At 36.2% G+C, this 20,564-nt stretch overlaps 2 protein-coding genes and 2 pseudogenes across 2 annotated transcripts; 3 read left to right on the forward strand and 1 right to left on the reverse strand.

Annotated features, from left to right (window-relative positions):
• Positions 1 to 753: 753 nt before the first annotated feature.
• Positions 754 to 1,616, forward strand: LOC139882800 (mitochondrial import inner membrane translocase subunit PAM16 like 2-like). The gene is given in 4 exon segments (XM_071867070.1): positions 754 to 811; positions 1,277 to 1,299; positions 1,301 to 1,408; positions 1,500 to 1,616. Coding segments are annotated over 4 exon segments (306 nt in total).
• A 2,299-nt stretch (positions 1,617 to 3,915) lies between these two features.
• Positions 3,916 to 8,910, forward strand: LOC139882801 (clathrin interactor EPSIN 2-like; annotated as a pseudogene).
• A 603-nt stretch (positions 8,911 to 9,513) lies between these two features.
• On the reverse strand, positions 9,514 to 12,474 carry LOC139882803 (uncharacterized; annotated as a pseudogene).
• A 3,184-nt stretch (positions 12,475 to 15,658) lies between these two features.
• Positions 15,659 to 20,178, forward strand: LOC139882804 (ubiquitin-like-specific protease 1D). The gene is given in 14 exon segments (XM_071867072.1): positions 15,659 to 15,784; positions 15,786 to 15,989; positions 16,347 to 16,588; positions 16,687 to 16,738; positions 17,111 to 17,211; positions 17,307 to 17,342; positions 17,435 to 17,530; positions 17,978 to 18,077; positions 18,582 to 18,679; positions 18,769 to 18,891; positions 19,437 to 19,551; positions 19,830 to 19,937; positions 20,034 to 20,081; positions 20,083 to 20,178. Coding segments are annotated over 14 exon segments (1,545 nt in total).
• Positions 20,179 to 20,564: the final 386 nt, after the last annotated feature.

A 20,564-nucleotide genomic window follows, 5' to 3' on the forward strand; every position in this document is an offset into this window, starting at 1 on the left:
TCGAGATATTTAGACGATCGGAGAGGAATTTCCCGTTCCGTTTATTTATTTCGTCTGCCGGGAATCAGCTGATCTTTCGATTATCGAATTGTAATTTGGAAGTTCAAAACGAAGAAATGGTATGTCTCGTGATTCAATTGATTTCTTTTATCTATATTCGATCAATTCAAATTTGTTTCTTTCTATAAATTGTTTAATTGTCGTGAGCTCATGCTTGTAAAATTTTTTGCTAGTGGAAGAAGCTCGTGTTATGTAATTGACACAGTTGTTTCTCGAATCCCTTTGTTTGTTTGGTTGTTCATTTACGTGCATTAGGGATGGGGTTTTTAGCTGGGGAAGTGATTGGTATTGATGATTGATTGTATTTGTGAAGAGAATAGTTTAGAGAAGATGAAAGTTATGAATTTCATCGTAAATTTTATGAAGAAGAGCCATCGTTTTGACCTATTGAGAAGAGAGGTGAATTGTTATTATAAACTTTTTGTTGAAATATTCATAGGACTTTTCTGTGATCGTGGTTCTTTAGGATTTTGGTTTAGGTGTAATGAGCGGAGTAGATAAAATAATAAAATTGAGTTGATGAGGGTGGCTACATTCCTAGGACTGGAACAGTTATGATGGCAGTAATGAGTTATCCCTCTCTCGGATTTGAACTGAGTTTCAAATGCCTTTAGACAAAAACTTTGGATTTTTATGTTTACCTTTGTATCTCTTCTCCTGCAGGCTGGAAAGATATTGGCTAATCTAATTGTGATGGGCTCTGGTATATTGGTTAGAGCTTTTGCTCAAGCATACCGCCAGGCACTTCAAAGTAAGGCATTTTATAATATTTTTTAAATGCATTCATAACTTTGTTGAGAGTTTTAGTTTATGCTGTCATTATTGTTTAAAAGCCTATGATATTATGGACAATTGATTTAGGATAATCTCAAAAAGCATGCCACTCACCCAACTAGAGTGAAATTTAGCCAAGAGGTTAACTTAGTTCTTCAGAGTCGAGATAAGTCCTTAACCAAACATGTTGTCCTACATGTTTGAACTTACTTTTGTCACATAGTTCCACAATATCCTTGAAATTAAGGTTATAAACATAAAGCGCCCTAGCCTTGGCACGACGGATGGATCCAGCTGTTATGGAGATCCTATCTACCAATAACAAGAACATAATCCTTACCGAATGTTGACATCCTTGTTAACTTCATCCCCCTGCCTGATTAGCTAAAGTGAGCATTTATAGTGGGCATATTTGAACATAAAACCTCCACGGCTTTTGCAGATGCTTCCAAAAACGGTGTCGCACAGGGAGGCGGTGCAGAATGCTGTTCGTCGAGGAAAAGCCATGACAGAACAAGAGGCCAGACAGATCCTCGGTGTTACTGAGGGTACTGCATGGGAGGAGATTGTGAAAGTGAGATTTGTTGCATTGCATCCTTTTGTTTCTTTTTGTTTGCTTTCTACATAACTCGAGTTTACTGATAATCTTTTTCCAATATGTGCAGAAATATAACCATCTATTTGAGCAAAATGCCAAGAGCGGGAGCTTTTACCTTCAATCAAAGGTTCACAGGGCCAAGGAATGTTTAGAAAATATATATCAAAACAAAACTCCAAGTTGAGGTTTCTTCCCTTTTGCACATATTAAATTAAACTAAACTGAAATTTCTTTTGCTGATGTATTCTTACTTTTCATTTCTCTAATCCACTGCGTTGCACGGTTTGGAATATTTTGTGTACATTAGATTATTCTTGCCTCTCTAGATACAAATTATGTCTAATAAATCAATCTGCTGAAAAAGCAAATTTCGCAGTTATATATAGTTTGTACTCGCAATTTCGTCGTTAGGGAAATGATCTGATGCTTAAGGCTCCGTTTGATAGGCGGATTTGGACTAGTCCGCCTATCAAACAGATCTTAAGGAAGTTGTGAAACTGACAAAGCACTCTCTACCCGATTCTTCTTTACCAAAAAGGCTACCTTATTAAGTTTATTATTATCAATACGTCTAAATATTTGTCATGTCTTATGGTTGATTACAATTTTAAAAGAGTAATAAGAGTTTTAAATTTGAGAAAATCATCAATAGAATTGATCATATACAACGTGCATGCCAGCTTAATTTAACTCGGTCAACAAGATGACGCTAGCAGCCACCGGCGAGTTGTATCTCGAACTCGGTGGCAATCTGAACATACTTTTCTATATTTTTGTTATTTTATAAAAACATAATAATTTAAAGTATCTAAGTTTTTTTTTTTTCTTTTGACACAATCTAAATTTTTGTTTCCTCAAATTCTACCGGTTAAAAAAAAAATATACTTGAATGAATTATAACAAGGAAACTTTAAAAGTATGAATAAAGAATTAAAGTTGACAATAGAATAGAATAAAGGAAAAGCAAGCTTAGTGATCTTAATTATTGAACACTTTATAAAAGAAAATTATTAATTAATATTGTAAAAGCAGGAATAATTGTTGATGTAACTACTATTGTGCGTTTGGAAAGTCGTAGTATTGGAATTTTCTCGTCAGTAATTATATAATATTCTTAATGTAATTATTATTCTTATTTATATAAATACTACAATCTAATGTTAGAAGTAGGAAAATTTACCCTAGAAAAGATTAGGACAATTTTTTTTTTTTAAAAAAAAATATCTCAGTAGACAATTTTTATTTTTGATTTTTCAAGGCAGAAGAAAATTATATACTATAATATAACTATACAATTATTTACAATTACACGTTGAACGGACCCTTAAATATTTTTTTCCAAACACACGAAATGATGAAAAATGACCTATAAAAAATTATGAAAATTGAAAAAGGAAAAAAAAAATCCGTAAGAAAGAAAGTTGTCCTATGGTCATGGAATTTCTTGGTTAATTATTATTAGTAGTAAATATTTTCTTACAAAGATCTGATTTAATAAATACCCGAAATTTAAGAATTTAGAGACACATACAAAAAAGAAATCCCCAAAATAGATCCTCTCGCTCTATCCTCTCTCTCTTACATTACTTGACACCACCCAAAACACGAACTCGCAATTTACGCTTTCTCAATTCTCTCTCTCTTTTTGATTGCAACCCCATTAATATATACAGTGCCACGAACAAACAGTATAATCAGCTTTCAGATCTGAAGATTTCTCTCTTTGGTGGGTTTGATTTCATCATCACTTGTACTTCATCATCACTTCTTGATGATCTTCTGCTGATCTGCTTCTTTTTTGTTGTTTGCTTTCATTCAGTAACATTAGTTTCGTATTTTATGGACTTGGGTATGGAAAAAAATAGCTCCTTTTTGCACTTTGTTTTGATTGATTGGTTGGTTGTCGTTGATATACAATTCAGCTGAATTGGTTATAACTTTCCTGTTGTCATTTGATGATTGCGAGTTGTTTTGATTCTATATATGAATGTCTGCTTTATTTATGAAGATCCGATTGAAAATGGGGAATGCACGTGTAGGTGTTACTGTGATTGATTGTTTGATCGGCTGTGGTTTTTGGTTTTGTTGATCTGTTCAGATTTGGTTAGATAGATGCTGAGGATAGAGTTAGAGTGTAGTCTCTAGTTGAGTATTTGATAAATAGATCACATCGTGTTAGTTTTATGAATTGCAATTCATGGATGATTATTTCATTATTTCTTATCATGATGTGGTGATTGATTTTGTTGTGCCTTTGTCATCATTACTTCTCCGTGTTTCCATTTTGAAGCTTATGCTTATTATTACCCAGTAATTGAAAATCTCTGCATCAATGGAAAATAGTTAAACTTGAAAACTTTGTACATGTTTCAGTCACGTGATGTTATGAAAAGTTATTGAGCATCTTTTCTGGAATAAAGGAAACACTCTGAAGCTTGTTTGTTTGACCGTGCAGAGTCCGCTGTTGTTTAACACCAGTGGTGATGAAGAAGGTCTTTGGTCAGACTGTTAGGGACCTGTAAGTCTTCAGTTTCAATTTTGTCATTTTCCCTGTCTGTACTGTATACCTTAATATCCATTTTAAAAGCTTTATGTAGTTCATGCATAGTTTAAATGTATTTAGATTTTATATAATTTTTTTTTCTGGAATATCATATAGAAGTTTCCTGATTAAAGTTTATTAAAATTTCTTACTGTATTCTTGCAGTAAGAGAGGAGTTAATAAGAAAGTACTTAAAGTCCCTGGGATTGAACAGAAGGTAAATTTCATTTTCTACCTTTGTTGATTTGCTTATTTGATGATTTTAGGTTGTAACTGTTTGTTGGATGGTAGTCATTAGTTGTCATTTCATGCTTCTGCAACCTAACAGTTTATTCGCATCCTTTCAGGTTCTTGATGCTACTAGTAATGAGTCATGGGGTCCTCATGGATCACTTCTTGCAGACATTGCAGAGGCTACAAGGAATTAGTAAGTTTAATCGTTTATAGTAATGGTTTGCTTATAACATTTGTATGGACTAATTATTTTAAGATACTGGTGCAGTCATGAGTATCAAATGATTATGGGAGTTATCTGGAAGCGCATAAATGACACTGGAAAGAATTGGCGGCATGTTTATAAGGTCCACTTTTTCTATGAACTGATGACAATTCAATTTTCTCCTTTCTTTCCCCACACCTCTCTCACATCTTGCTGTTTATCTTCAGGCCTTGATTGTTTTGGAATACCTAGTAGCCCATGGTTCTGAACGTGTCATAGATGAGATAAGAGAACATGCATATCAGATATCGGTAATTTCATACACTTTAGCACTATGGATGCAGAATTGATTTAATGCCAGTTTTCCGTCTATTATATTTTGGTGGTAACTAGAAAACTTTGCATGTTCCAGACCCTGTCTGATTTCCAATATATAGATTCCACTGGAAGAGATCAAGGCAACAATGTGAGAAAGAAATCTCAAAGTCTTGTTGTTCTGGTTAATGATAAAGAAAGGATAGATGAAGCTAGACAGAAGGCTGAAGCTAATAGAGACAAGTGAGTCTTATATTTGCCATGTTATTTGATGGTTTCATGGTTTCGCATACCATTTGTTTCTGTCATTAACAGCAATTTTTCTCTTCTCATACTTTCTGTGGTTTCTTATTTGATAGAACTTTTTTTTCTTTGGCTATTTCATTATCAAAATTGATTCATTCATGGGGTAACCGGAATGCTAAGATTACACATTGTGTCCGTAGTTTCAATAAGCCTTTCCTTTAAAGTTTTTTGTTTTAAGTTTAATGGGGTTTGCTGAGTATTGTATTTCTGGTTTTTATTTGCGTCAATATGCTTTGTATCGCAGAAAATAGTTCTGCTTGGTCTAGATATTTTAGCATACTGATCTGTGATATGGTTGTAGTAACTTGTTGGTGATATGCCTCGCTGTCTTGGGCACTCTCTTAAATGTCCGGCTTGAATGTTAAGGCTTTTCTTGAAATGTCTGTTGTATAGATCATATGTGAAGAGATCTAATGTTTTAGTTCAAAAATCAGATTTCGCTCCACTTCAGCTGGAGGCATGTACAAGCCTAGCTCTAATTCAAGTGCTGGAGGATATGGTGATAGATATGATGATCGTAATGATGGCCGCTATGGAAGCAGAGATGACGATCGAAATGGTTATAGTAGAGAAAAAGAGTACGGATATCGGGACGACGATCGATATAGCAAATATGGGGACTCCTATAATCGTGAAGGAGACCGTTATGGCAGAGATTCTGAAGAACGGTACAGAGATGATGACAATAGCGGGAGAGGAAGTGATTATAACTATGGTTCAAGAAGTAGGAATTCAGACAGAGAACGGTCTACCGATGATGATGGTCAGTCCTCATCTCGGTAAGTGTCCACCCTTGTCTGCGCATTGGATGATCAGTTGTAAAGAGAATCTTATTGTCTTCTTTTATTTATCCTTAATGAGAACTGCATATAGTTGTTCGGTTTTGACAAAACTACCTAAGCATATGCCAGAAATTGGAAATCTCCTTGTGCAATATAGTTAAGTAAAAATTAGGTTTCCTTTCCCATTAGATTCCGTGCATCATACTATTGCTGCTGCTGATAGTGTTGAATGACTTCTTTCGAATTCTCTTTTCAGAGGAAGCGTCAGAGCTCCAGATTCACAGGATGGAAGGTACACAGTGGTGATGGTTTATTGCTGGTTTAGTTCTCAAGTTTTCAGCTGTTCGTGTAACTTTTAATCTGCTTTGGCAGGCGCCTTGAGCGGAAATTTTCTGAGCAGAATCTTGACGCACCACCTAGGTACGAGGAAGCTGTGACTGAATCACGAAGTCCTGTTCACCAAGAAAGGTTTGAAATTTTACCATCAAATGCCAAGGGTCTTTCTTTTGCAAGTAACATTCATTAGTTTTCAGTTCCAAAGATTCTAACTCTCCTTTCTTTCTTTATTTAACTAAAAAGGGGTGGAGAATCCCCTGCAACTGCTGCTCCCACAACTTCATCACCTCCTACAAGCAATAATCCTGGTCAAGCAACCACTGTTGGCGGAACTTCTGCATCTCCTGAAACTCAGGGTAATGGGGGTTTTGACGAATTTGATCCTCGCAATTCATTTTCAGGTATAGCAAGTGTTCACTGGTTGTGTTTTGTTGCTTTGTGCTGTTTATGCACTGATATCTGTTCTTATGTGCCATTCGTTAGACATGTCTATAAAGTACAGTCAGCTGGAATTTTGATCTTGTAAAAAACACGCTTCTTTAGGTTCTGTCTATAAAAACTGACATTACAGTCTAGGAAGAAATTTGAACTTTTCTCATGTCCCTTTGTAGTAATATTCAATTCTGGTGTAGCATAAGTGAGGTTCTACTTTTTCCTTATTTTTTTCTTCGTCTTGATCAGCTGGTGTTCCTGCCTCGAACAACACTGCTCCAGCTGTACCTAACAATGCTATGCCAGCTGTTCCTACTACCTCAAGCAATGTTGAAATGGACTTACTCGGATCACTGTCCGATCCATTTGGTTCAGATGCATTAGCTATTGTGCCAGCTACATCTACTTATGAAGCTGATTCTATACCAAATTCTGGTCAATCAGCACCTAATTCTTTAAATCAGGTGATGAATTTATCGATGAACTGTATTTTTAGGATGTAAAACTGTACAGCATCATAATTATCTTTCAATGCAGCCATTTGATGATCCATTTGGTGATGGTCCATTCAAAGCTATCTCTACGCAGCAACCATCTCCAGCATCCATGGCTCCCCTCCATCCTTCCACAGACCCAAATGCAGATGCAGTGTCCAATTTTGGATTTGGCGACTCTCTCTCTACAGTTGCTTACTCTGCTCCTACTGTCCAACTCCAATCTCAACAGTTTCAATCAGCCCCACCAAATACTCAATTTCAAGCAACGCCACCAAATGTCCAATCTCAACAGTTTCAATCAGCCTCACCAAATACTCAATTTCAGGCAACGTCACCAAATGTCCAACCTCAAGAGTTTCAATCAGCACCAAATACTCAATTTCAAGCAATGTCACCAAATGCTCAGTTTCAATCAACCTCACCTGCTCACTTTCCGCCTCAATCAGACTCGAATTTTCAGCCTCCTTCCATGAGTATGCTGGTTTCTCGAGAAGCTACAAACCAGGAAACTGATATATTAGCAGATATTCTCCCGCCAGTTGCAGCTGCACAAGCAACCTTTTCGGCAGCAAGCAGCCAACCCGTTCAGTCAGCGCCAAATGTTTATGGAAGCTTTCAGCCCCCACCATACAGCCAACCCGCTCAGTCAGCGCCAAACGTCAATGGAAGTTTTCAGCCCCCTCCAAACAGCCAACCCGCTCAGTCAGCGCCAAACGTCAATGGAAGTTTTCAGCCCCCACCAAACAGCCAACAAGCTCAGTCAGTGCCAAACGTTTATGGAAGTTTTCAGCCCCCACCAAACAGCCAACCCGCCCAGTCAAATGTTTATGGAAGTTTTCAGCCCCCACCTGGATCTTCTTCATTTTCCCCAAATATGGCTTCGCAGCCTGGCAACGGTGGCTTTTACAATTCCACGGCTCCTCCTGTCAGTTCATACATGCCTCAAGCTCCAGCTCCACAGCCTGTGCAACTCAATAATGGGAATTTCAATCCACAAATGGCCCAGCAAACTGTCACTGGATCATCGGTGCAACAAACTAATGATATCATGGGGAATTTATTTTCACCGAATAGCAGTACATCTTCCGCTATAGTTCCACATGAAGCCAAGGACAAGTTTGAGACAAAATCAACTGTTTTGGGCAGATACACTAAACAGAGGGCTAGTAAATCTAAATATATCTGGATGTAAGTGCTTGCTTCTGTTATTTCTTACTATTTATTAATACGAACGATATACTCAATTTTGATAGTCAACATTTCTTTGTATGCATGCAGCTAAGATAAATCCATTGTCGAATATCGGCATTGATTTCGATGCAATTAATCGGAAGGAAAAGAGGATGGAGAAACAGCCTGCTACTCCTGTTATATCTACAACCACAATGGGTAAAGCAATGGGATCTGGCACTGGTTTAGGTCGTGCTGGAGCTGGTGCTCTCAGAGGAGTACCAAATCCTATGATGGGCATGGGCATGGCTCCAAATAACAGCATGGGCAACGGCATGGGCATGGGCATGGCATCTAATAACGGCATGGGAATGCCCAGTGGTCCGAGAGCTGGAATGGGCATGGGCATGCCCAGTGGTCCAGGAGCTGGAATGGGCATGGGCAATATGGGAATGGGGGGTATGGCGATGGGGGGTTATGGGAGCATGACACAACCCATGGGGATGGGGATGAATATGGGCATGGGGCAAGGAGTACCGATGCAGTCACAAACCGGGATGCCTCCTGGTATGCTGCAAGGTGGCGGCGGTGGTGGTTATAACCCCATGATGGGCGCCGGTGGGTATACTCAACAGCCATATGGTGGTGGCTACAGATAGATGAGACCTTATAGAAGAATTGTATTGTTTTTTGTGAAACCAAGCGACCAAGTATGATGTATTTCTACTCATAATGATCATTTTCCAATTTCTTTTTACCTAGAGTTCATTACGTCAGTGTGTGAAGAAAACAGATATTGGATACCTGTGTGGATGATGATTGTGATTTTTTACCCTTCAATTATTTCATGTAATATTTTTTGTATGTTTGGTGACATAGTAAAGAATAAATATAATGATTCATTTTTTCAGAAATAGTTATTTTCCCAGTAGTTGAGAGAAGAATTATAGCTAGTCCTATATATCTGTATTGTAAAGGTAATGAGTTCATAAGCTATTATTTCACCAAAACCAACAAAGCATTGTATTAAGCATCCAAAAGGGATCAATGTAAGCAAGAATCCTTTCTAAATTCATTACTTGGAAGCATCATTAGCTAGTCTTGTTGTTGAGTTTTTGGTGGCATTACCATGGCAACCTATATAGACCTTTTAGCTCATAAAAGTTAAAAACCTTCTTCTGGTAGCTTGGCGGCTTCAGCAACTTCCATCATTAAAGAGCTCTGCTAGCTGTTGGATTTTGGAAATCAAACGACATGGAATTTCATTCAAGAAAGACTTGAATCCTGTCTCCAATAGAATCATTAAAGTCTAACAATAACTTCCCTCCAACTTCGTCAGCTGCATCATCCAACAGTGCCTTGATGTTTACTCCACCCAAAGCTGGCACTATATTTGTGATTCCTTCCAAGAATCCAGCCTGCAAAGAAAAAATAAGCAGGAGAATCTATCAGTATCAGTCAGATAGCGGGAGAGGTCATATCACTACTGCAAAACTTAAGTTATTCAGACTTGCCCAGGAATAATCCCACACTTCATGGAGAAGAAAAAACTAAAAGGATATCGAATGGGTTGAAACATAGTTGAGCAATAGGATTGAGTTGCTCCAACTCAACACAATGAACCATAATACACGGAGCAGTAAATGAGGGCAACTCATGAAAAAGCTTATTATGACATAGACACTTGAGAAATCTTGTGACTTCTAATGAGCTAATTATTTATCTTGGATAATATTTGTGATTGACCTCACCTGTCTAAAACCCTGCACTGGCATTGGAACTATGCTTCTAGTTCTAGTGGATAAACCAACATACAGTGTTAAAATAGAAAGATCTCAACATTTGTTTTTGGACAGATAAGTATGACAAGAAGATGGAAAATGCCTTCAAAACTTACACCTGTAAGCTAATGGATAGCAATAGGGTCTAGAGAAAAATTACTTACAGGGATCCTGACATCAAGTTTTTCAAATCCGTCTCTTCCAATTATTTTGATTCTCAAAGTCCGTGACCATATGCCAGTAAAAGGATCCCTTGGACCATCTGCACTGTATATTGAAGGAGTTATAACTTCAACAACAGGATCTTGAGAAGTTTCACTTCTCTGCTCAGAATTATCTTGAGTGGTCCGCTGGATGCTGTAATCAGTGCTGCTTGCTGATGAATAATTTTTTTAAAATTTTAATCACAAAGAATGGATTATTTCTTCAAAGGATAACAATACAAAAGTTTTGTGTGACCTAATTCTCACCTCTCTGAGAATATCGTTGACTAGGGGTAATAGCATATCGCTTCTCTTCTTCATAATAAGTGTTGAAACCCAGAATTTCCTTTATTTCTTCAAAGGATGGCATGCTTCCAGGGGGAGGGATGCGACCTCTTTTAATGGCCATTAAAGAATCCTGCACAAGTTATATACAAAGCAAACCCTGAAGTGATGTTGAAACGTAACCTTCAAAGGTTATCCAAGTTGATGTGACCTAAAAAGCTACTAGATCATCTAGAAACTTTCAATCAACTTAAGTAAAACAAATGATTAAAGACAACTGACCTGCATTGCCTGGATAGATACTCCAATCAAAGAAAGGGGGTATGCAACTACTTTATAACCGATTTCCTCAAGTTCGAGGGGATTTAGAACCTGGAGTCTTTCCCCCTCCTTCGAGCATATTCGCCTGTAGAGGAAAAAACAAGCTCTTATCAATCACAATATACGAACAACACTGTAATCTTCACATCACCATAAACATACAGTTTTCATTCATGCAGTCAGGAAGATTCTATACCATTTTTGGAACTAGGGACAGATGTCACAGAAAAGCTTTCATCTCTTCTCTTGAAGCTAATGCATCGATAAATAAAATATCTGCTCCAGCATCAGCAAAAGCTCTTGCCCTCCAAAGTGATTCATCCAAAGACAATGCTTGACGAGAATCAGTCCGTGCCACAATAACAATGTCAGAACCACTCTCTTTTCGAGCGTCAACTGCTGCTTTGATCCTCATCACTGCTTCCTCCCTAGACACCACTTTCCTACCGCGTGTATGACCACATGCTTTGGGAGAACCTGCATAAATAATAAAAGATTGTTATACAACAGTAGCTTCTCCATCAAATTCCTCCCAGGGGAAGTGAAGCATAAATAACAAAACTATTCAAATTAGATTAATTGGTACTAGAATCGATTGGAACTTGGAAAAGTGCCGGTTAAACCATTATAACACAGATAAAAGATTGGATGAATCAGAACACAGATGACTTTTCAATTTGCCTACCAAGAAGCTAACAAATGCAAAAGGCAGTAAATTATCAAGCAGAATCTGGAAGGAAAAAAGGATGAAAGAGAACTACAATTCAACTTGAACATTCACAGTGATTATTAACTAAATAAAATTCAGACAATGAACACAAACCTGGTCTTCCAGAATAATCCCTGCAAAACCAGCCCTAATATATCCTCTGACTGTTCTTTTGACATTCATGGCATTCCCATATCCATTATCACCATCTCCGATAACAGGAATCGCTACGGCACTGGTGATTTGCTGCCCTTGATCCAACATCTCTCCGTAGGAAATAAAACCAGTATCCGGCAGCCCCAATCTAGCAGCAGATATTGAAAATCCTAGTAGGGTGAACCAAGAAATACACAAATATGGCATCAGTCAGTTACCATCATCCAAAAAAACCGACAAGGCATGCAGTAGAACACACTTAAAAAAAAATTAAATCAGAAATCAATCAATGAATCGCTAAAAAATGGACCTTTGATCAACACCCATATCATGAAATGTCATCTTAATGAAACTGGAAAGGAATTTTAAACGATTAACATAAAACCCACCACTTGTAAAGCAGTATTGAAAGCCAGCTCTCTCGACCAGCTTAGCACTGAGAGCATCGAAACAAGCGGGTCCCTGATGAACTCCAGGCAGCTCAAGAATCCGTCGGAGGGACTTCGCCGGAGATTCTATCTCTTCATTGGATAGAGCAGCTACTGCTCCGATGATGGGTCTTCTAGAATGGACCCTTCTTTTGTTATTAGTATCATCATCAGGATAATAATAATAAGAAGAAGAAGAAGAAAAAATTCTAATGGTTGGATCAATGGAAGAGAAGAAGAGTGAGCGTTGAGAGTTATGGGAGTATGGAACCCGGAATCTTTTAGTTGGTGTTGATGATGGTAGTGAGAGAATGTCTCTGCTGAATGCAACTGACGCCATTTTTGTTCTGTGTTAGTGAGTTTGTGCAGCTCAATTAATGATTACTAGTGAGTGGGATGGGAGAATATTTACGTCACTAATTATATAAGGAAAAAACGAAAATTAGGGGACGAAAAATAATATTTAGGTTTAATAATGTTCGATTAATAAAAAATTTGACGTAAGAATTAAATTAATTATGAAATTTAAGAGGTGGTGTTTGGTGGTATTATATTAACTGTTACTTAAGGAGGATTAAAATGTAGGAGTATTGATTATTAAAAAATATATATATATAGGAGCATCCTTTCAGAATTTTTTTTTTAATCGCGATAGTGTAATGATTAAAGTATTATTTTCTGTGTAAGGTGATGAATTCGATTTTTGGAGAAATAGATGTTATTTTTTATGCGAGATCATGAATTTGATTATTTAAAAAAAACGAGAATGAGATTATTATATTATAAAAAAACATATGTATTTAAATAATATCTATTTTAATATAAATTATGTATCGATTTTTTTTTCGATTATATTCTTTTTTATTAATATTATAGTAGGGTGAAAAACTATTCTAATCAAATATTCTTAATATCTCTGATTGATTTTATTTATGACGTAAATTTAGGATAAATAATATTTCATGTTTAACCTTATAGTAAATTAAATTTCACTGCTTATTACCTAAAATTAAATCTAAATTTCCTTTTGAATCTATTTTATTCCACAGTTAATTTTATCTCATAAATTCATATAGTAGAAAAAAATTCGCAATCATAATCTATATTATTGAGAAAAAAAAAAAAAGAATCGCAATCATAATCTACATAGTAAAGAGAGAAAAAATTCTAAAAAAATAGTGGAGAAAAATCAACAATGTATTCTTTTTCAATTTATTTTGTACATAAAAAAATTCGAATACCTCAACTCATCTCTTATGTACATTCAATCGTAAGTGATAGTGTAAGGAGGGTGTAGTCTGAAGTCAAAATTATTTGAAGACCGAATTTAATTAGTATTTATTTCGTCTTATTTCTTCCTAGCTAAACCATTAACTTGCTTAAATTAACTTAGGAGTAGTTCAAAAAAAATTCCAAAGCTAGTTAGGAAAATACAACTTCGCCTTGAAACATTTAGGTAGCGTTCGTTTGGGCGCTCAAAGAAAATTTGCTTTAAGTTGTCTCCATATTTTTTTATTTAAATTAAATGGATGGTTATTTTTTATATTAAAATATTAGGTGTAGTTAATGAAAATTCATTAAATAAAAATTATATATATATTTCTTTTTATATCCACAATTCTCTTCTCCTTCCTTCTCTCATTCTGTAAACATGGACAACTCGAGAATCTACAACCACCACCAATTGTCACCGCCATAACGTCATCTCTCTCTCCATTCAACAATGGAGAAGAAGAACAAGCAGCGATTCCATTTCATACAATACATACTTAAATACTAATAATATTCATTGATTGTGTTATGTCATCAACTTATTTATCATCGTCCATTTCTTCATATTATTTTTATTTTCTTGCAAGATACAAAACACATCATTCAAGAAAGAAAAATCTTGTCATGAATGATGCAGGAAGTAGCTACAATTACAAACAATAATTACCCAAGTTGAAGAATAAGAAATGAGATCTTGAAACCAAGCCCGAAACCCATCTTCTTTCCCTCAACAAAACCTTCTCTTAGCCGATGAGCTCTTCGTTAATGGCGTAATCCTCCTCTCCATCGATTACCCATCAAATCACCCGACCCGGAACCCGAACCCACTAACAACGCCGAACAAAATTCCTTTTTGACACCCGATCCGATACGAAATTGGAAGTTCAGAACCTAATCGGGGCGCCAGATAACAAATCAGCTACAGCTTCGAAAAGATGGAAAGAATTTATTTCACTTGACCTTCAAGACGATGTTCCGTTCGTGGACTCAAAATCACGCGGCCATAGGTGATGGGGATGAGAGCCGATTGTCGGCTGCAAAGGACGTCGAGGATAGTGGCCGGCAAACTTGAAACCGCCCCGACAACCGATTAATTAAGCAAAATTTATTAGATCTAGCAGCACTCATGAATTTATAATTATTCGATTGGGGAGATATTTGAGTTAATTCGGATTTATTTTCAGTATTTGAGGTGTTGCCGACTTGCAGTTGGTGGTGGAATGATGGTTGGGTGGTTGTGGAAGGTTTGTTGTTTGGTGGTGGCGGAATGGCTGTAATCGTCGACGTGATTTTGTTTAAAAAGAGAGATTGGAATTTTTGACTTTTTGACTAATCATAGGAACTAATAAAATAATAATTAATAAACCATGGTTATTTATATGAGTTATGAAAGACTGTTTGGAGCACTGAAAGACAACAAAAAACATGCCTTGGGCGTCCAAACGAACGGACCCTTAAGTTACAGAATTATATTCCCTCCGTCCCGAAATAGATAGAAAAATTTTAAATGCAAATTATATGTAAAAATTTGCATCTATTTTGAGACGGAAATAGTATTACTTAAACAAGAGATTGAAGGTGTTTTTTCTTAAATTTTCGTCTTTTATTTTTGCTCCACTTATTTTGTTTTTCTGTAATTTAACATTTTTATTAGTAAGTTTTTATTATTATTTTAGAAGGGATCATAGGTTGTTTAGTATTCTATTTAATTTTAGTTTTCGAATATGCGTATGTCGATGGTTGGTAGTTTTCGGATTTTTCCGAAAATTTTGACTTGATCTATTTAGGATTGGTACTTTCAAATTATGACGAAATTTTTTCAATCAACAGTTCGAGCGGAATGGAGTATCGTGACGCTTGGAAAAATCTCTCTAGAGATTAAGAGCTCTTAATTGTGCTACCTACATCATAAGCGAATTCTCGACTTTTCAATCCAACGTCTCCATTTTAGCTCGAATTCGTTCTACTAATTTGATGTTTATTTATCTTCATAATTTTAATTCATATATGGATGAAAACAATTCGATTAAAAAAAATGAATCTCAAAAATAAAATCATAGAAAACAAAATTTTTATTTCTTCTTTATAAAAAAACATATTAAAACGGACAAACATGATTTTCATTTTACCCCAAAAAAAGAATTGACCAAGAGCTTACACAATACCAAGTATGCACGCACTACTGAGCTTTCGTCCTCCTTTTCTAATTTGATTTTACATTTTCAGAGAAAATTGTTTTGTTTTGTTTGTGTATGGAAGTGGTGGAAGCAGAACAAAATCCTAAAAAGAGGCCACTAACCCTAGATTTTGACAACCTGATTGACGACGACCCACCACTGGAGATTGTCGTCATACTTAAGGAGGAAGGATCGTCCATGGGATTCTTCTTCGTCCTTCCACAAATTTTCTGATCAAGTTCTCGAAGAAACCATACGGAGGAATCACGATATGATTAAGACTATGGGGCCGAGATTGCCTGACAAGGGTAAAAAAATTCGTGATAGACTCAAGCTAATGGAGACAGAGCGTGAATGCAGAAAACTCAATTTGGGCAAAATCCCTCTCAACCTGTCATTATCTCAGGTATGAGTTCTCAGTTCTCAGGGGACTTTTAGATTAGATTGCAGCATTTATAGATAGATTCAAGTGTTACTGATAACCCCATATAGTTAGTTTATACTAATAAAGTGATCAAAATAAGAGGCTGGGCAGTGATGATTGTGATATATATGACTGGTGCTGACTTTTGTCTTTCGTCTATTTTGTAGATACTTTGAGACAACAGACTGTACAACCAACCTTTGAGAAATTTTTCAGAAAAAGATTCTAGAAGATGTATGGTGCTTGAGTTGTGAGACTCTTTTGAAAAAACGTGCCTTTCTCGCTTTTTTGTTGGTTTTTTGTACTTGCTGATCATTGTTTAACTTTTCTTGAAAACAGACCAACTGTGAACGAGAGAAAGCATCTGATAAAGAAAAAGAAGTGTCAACGTTGAATGATTGTGTTCGAGAGTTAGCTCAAAAGGAAAGACAAAATGGTCGGCCATCTTCAAGGCAGGACCCGTTTCAGATTCCTAGTGGTCGTTGTAGTAATGGCGAAGAAAATGTCTTATCAACTGGTGGTTACAAAGGCAAGGTTCCCTCTATTTGTTCTCAACGTGACACACGTCTGAATTCGTTTAGGTATGTTGCTGAGAATTAGGGTATTTTCCCTCCTCCTTTCATTATGTTGTGTCTTTCATCTTTTCCCTTCATGATTTCATCATTTCCATATGTGTCAGGTTCATGGATGACTCTCAAGTTCAACCCATCAGTCGTTTAAGGCGTAAAAAGGTATATTATTCAGTTGGTCAAAATTGGTCAAATGTACGTTTAGGTCTTCTGCACTGAAGAAAAATATAGAAGAATGCCACTGAATGATTGGAACAGGTCGTGGCATATTTGAAACTTGAAATAACCCCCAATAATTTTCATGTTCAGTGGACTCTTATTTACGTCTGTGATGTCGTGGTACTAGTGTATTTAGCTTTTAGATGCTCTGAAAGCATGCTTTGCTCAGTAAAGCTTCATCATGTTTATCCATATTAATGCATTGCATATTGTAGTATTTGATGCCTCAGCATAAACACCTTTTTATACTTTTATCCCTGGTTGGTTGTGATCTTTGTTTTGTGACTAACATATTCACCGTTTGTTTTCAAACAGACAAAGACTGTTGTTGAAATTGACGAAGATGATGAGCCCGAGCAGCTGCAAGATTTGAAAGATCCAGCAGAGCAGCGAAATGGAATTGCGGAGCCTGAATGGTTATCAACTTTCTCATGCTAGTTGTTTATTATCTTACTATATTATGAGTATGTAACTGCTGACACCTGTAGTTTTATTGCTGCAATACTTTCAGTGTCGAGAAGGAGGTCAAGATCTACTACCCTTCTAGGTATGTTAAACACCTTTCTTAATGATGATACATGTTGAGATTGAATTAACTGGAAAGTATCTTTAGTAAACATGACTTGTTTATTAACCCAGGGATGATCCAGAGTCTGTTGAGATTGCTTATGAGGACATGGACTGCCTTGCTCCAGAAGCCTATTTGAGTTCCCCTGTTATGAACTTTTACATCAGGTAGCATCTGGGTAGAAGTGATTCAATCTAACTTTATCCCATATTTCTCATACCTTACCAAATGTGGAATGAGCATTTTGTGGGTAACATGAAGTTGTTTGGATTAAAGAAAATTATCTGGATTTTGGTTATTTAATTTAATCTGGATCAACTTTGGAATTGGAGGTCTAATAAACAAGCCTCAATTCCACAAACCTGATGTCTGTTAGTTTGAATGGAAAATAATGAATATTCTACTGTGCTAAATGGCACTTTATGAAGAGAATATAACAAATGTTGGGCTTGGTTAAGATATATCCTTATACCACACACTGTAACCTGCTTTGCAAGTCCCCACTTTCCCGTTGTCCTGTGTTATTTTTTCAAGTGATTGTTCTGGATTTTGGTCTTGGGCCTCTGTGCTGAGGTTCAATGTTCTAATAACTGTAAGCTGATATAATTTTCCAGGTATATACGACAGGTGACTCCGAATGATAGGGCTCGATGCAACTATCATGTCTTCAATACTTATTTTTACAAGAAGCTCAAAGAGGCTGTAGCATATAAGGTGATAATGACTTGCGGTTACTTCTGCCTCAAATAATTGAGTTCCTGTCAGTGTTGTTTCTGCAAAACCTTTCAAATAGCACATGTAAAAGTTGATCAATTGGACTACATATGTGAATTAGTCAAGTTACTACTCTTATTTACTGATGAAGCAGTTTAAATGTGTGTGAAATTGTACACTAGGACCGTCAATGTGTAAACCAAGATAGACAGGTGGCATGGATTAATATTTTGTCACTGTTGTCCAAGTATCACTCTCAATCCCTCTTATGAGAACAAAAAGAAAAAAAGTACAGAGATGCGTTTCTTATTGCGTGGTAGTTCTGATTATAGGCATATTTTCATGTCTAAAAACAGTTTTAGTACCGTGCTTCATTAATTTTATTTTATTATCAAAAATGTGTAATGTTGTTATTTTGTCCATCTCTTGATCCCGTGCGTAGTATGTTGATGTTTTTTTCCTATGGTTCACCAATTCTTATTCCTCGCTGTTCTTGATTTGTAGGGTAATGACAAGGATGGTATTTTTGATAAGTTCAGGAGGTGGTGGAAGGGTGTTGACTTATTTCAGAAGGCCTATGTACTTATCCCTATCCATGATGCGTATGTTTATGCGTCTTGTTGAATGCATTAGTCTCAATGAAAATTCACAATGCTTCTCTCAAGTGATTTATGGTGTTTGATTTTTTCAGTCTTCATTGGAGCTTGGTGATTATCTGTGTCCGAGACAAGGAAGAAGAAGATGGACCAATCATTCTTCATTTGGATTCATTGGGATTTCACTGCAGCAGATCGATCTTCAAAGACATCAAAAGGTTTGATGAAAATTCCTTCCTAGAGACTAATTCTTCTGATCTTGAGAAATTACTCAAGTTTGTGTTACTCTTTTTCGTAATTAATACTGTGATCTTGAGAAATTATGGATGGCTGACGGCAAGGCTGAACAGATAATGCAATTTAATGCAAACGTGTTGTGGTGTTGGGTTGTTCATATCTAGACACAATATGTAGCATGTCTTCAATATTCTGGGAAACGTAAAAGTGATTGACTAATTTTTGTAAACAATCTTTATTTAGTTTGGCATATTTAATTAATATGCTTTACTTCTTCCCTCATATTTAATTAATTTGACGTTGTTGATATAATAAATTAAAATGCTTCTTAACATATTCTCCCTCGGTTCCGTTCCAAATTAGATGCAATTTTTTTTGGATTTCACATAAATCAAGGAAACAAAGATAAAAAGTAGTAATTCGACCAACATAACCTTAATAAGTATTAGCACGCGTTTGATGCATATAATTTGGGACGAGGGAGTATTATATTGACGCTGCAAGTAATGCAAATTGTTCCTTGTAGCTTTCTGAGGAATGAATGGGACCATCTGAAGCAAGCAGGCATTCCTTTGGATCTTCCATTCTCAGACAAAGTATGGAGAAACTTTCCACGTAGAATTGAAGAGAAAAAAATCATGGTAACCTCATTAATATCATGAGCTTGTCATTGCATGTTTGTTTTTATTATTTAACGTGTTTTATGATTATTGAATATACTGAAAGCATACATTTATGACATTGTAATTTAATGGGAAATGATAGTATCTTCATAACGGCAAGGTCTGCTTTATTTCTCCGCCTAGCAAATATGGCATATGATCATTTTATGTATTGTTTTATATATCATTATTACACTATCACTTTTATACCCTTTATCTGCGGTTTAGCTTGCAATCAATTCCTCATTTTCTTTCAGGTACCCCAACAAAAGAACGACTATGATTGTGGTCTCTTTGTTTTATACTTCATGGAGCGCTTCATTGAAGAGGCACCTGAAAGGCTAAAGAATAAGAATTTGGCAATGGTATGTACCGGTTTTGCTCCCATGTCATCATTTAGTATTATACATGCCTCACTCTCTCTCTCTCTCCCCCCCTAATCTTATGTTTTCCTTTATCAGTTTGGCAAGCAGTGGTTCAGATCAGAAGAAGCGTCCAGTTTGAGGGTGAAAAATCAGGAAAATACTCAAAAAGGAATTTGAAACGGCAATTGCATGTAATTCAGAATCCTCTTCATCGCCAAAATCTGTGCAAATTTGCGATTAACAATATCAAGCGCCATCAAATGTATAGATCACATTTTGATGCAAATTCTTAGCTCATCAAGATGATTTTGTTCAAGTTATTGGCAAAGTTGGGTAAGTGTAAAGGGTCGAGAATAGCTTTGGTATATGCCAATTGTAGTTCAACATGAAAAAAAAGCATTTTAGGTTTTATTGGAGTTTAAAGAGTTTTCTGCTACTTAGTGTATACCAAGAAAATTTCATTGATACATACATCGAGTATATTTTTTTTGCAAGAGATTGCCTCCATTAATCTATTTGAGCTCTTGAATCACATACAGTAAAAAGGACACGAAAGAAGTCTTTTTTATTCTTCTAAAAGCAGATGTGATCTGTCTGTTTATCAAAAAAACTCCGATCGTTCTAACA

Source organism: Rutidosis leptorrhynchoides, unplaced genomic scaffold, assembly GCF_046630445.1.
Source record: "Rutidosis leptorrhynchoides isolate AG116_Rl617_1_P2 unplaced genomic scaffold, CSIRO_AGI_Rlap_v1 contig31, whole genome shotgun sequence".
NCBI lineage: Eukaryota > Viridiplantae > Streptophyta > Magnoliopsida > Asterales > Asteraceae > Rutidosis > Rutidosis leptorrhynchoides.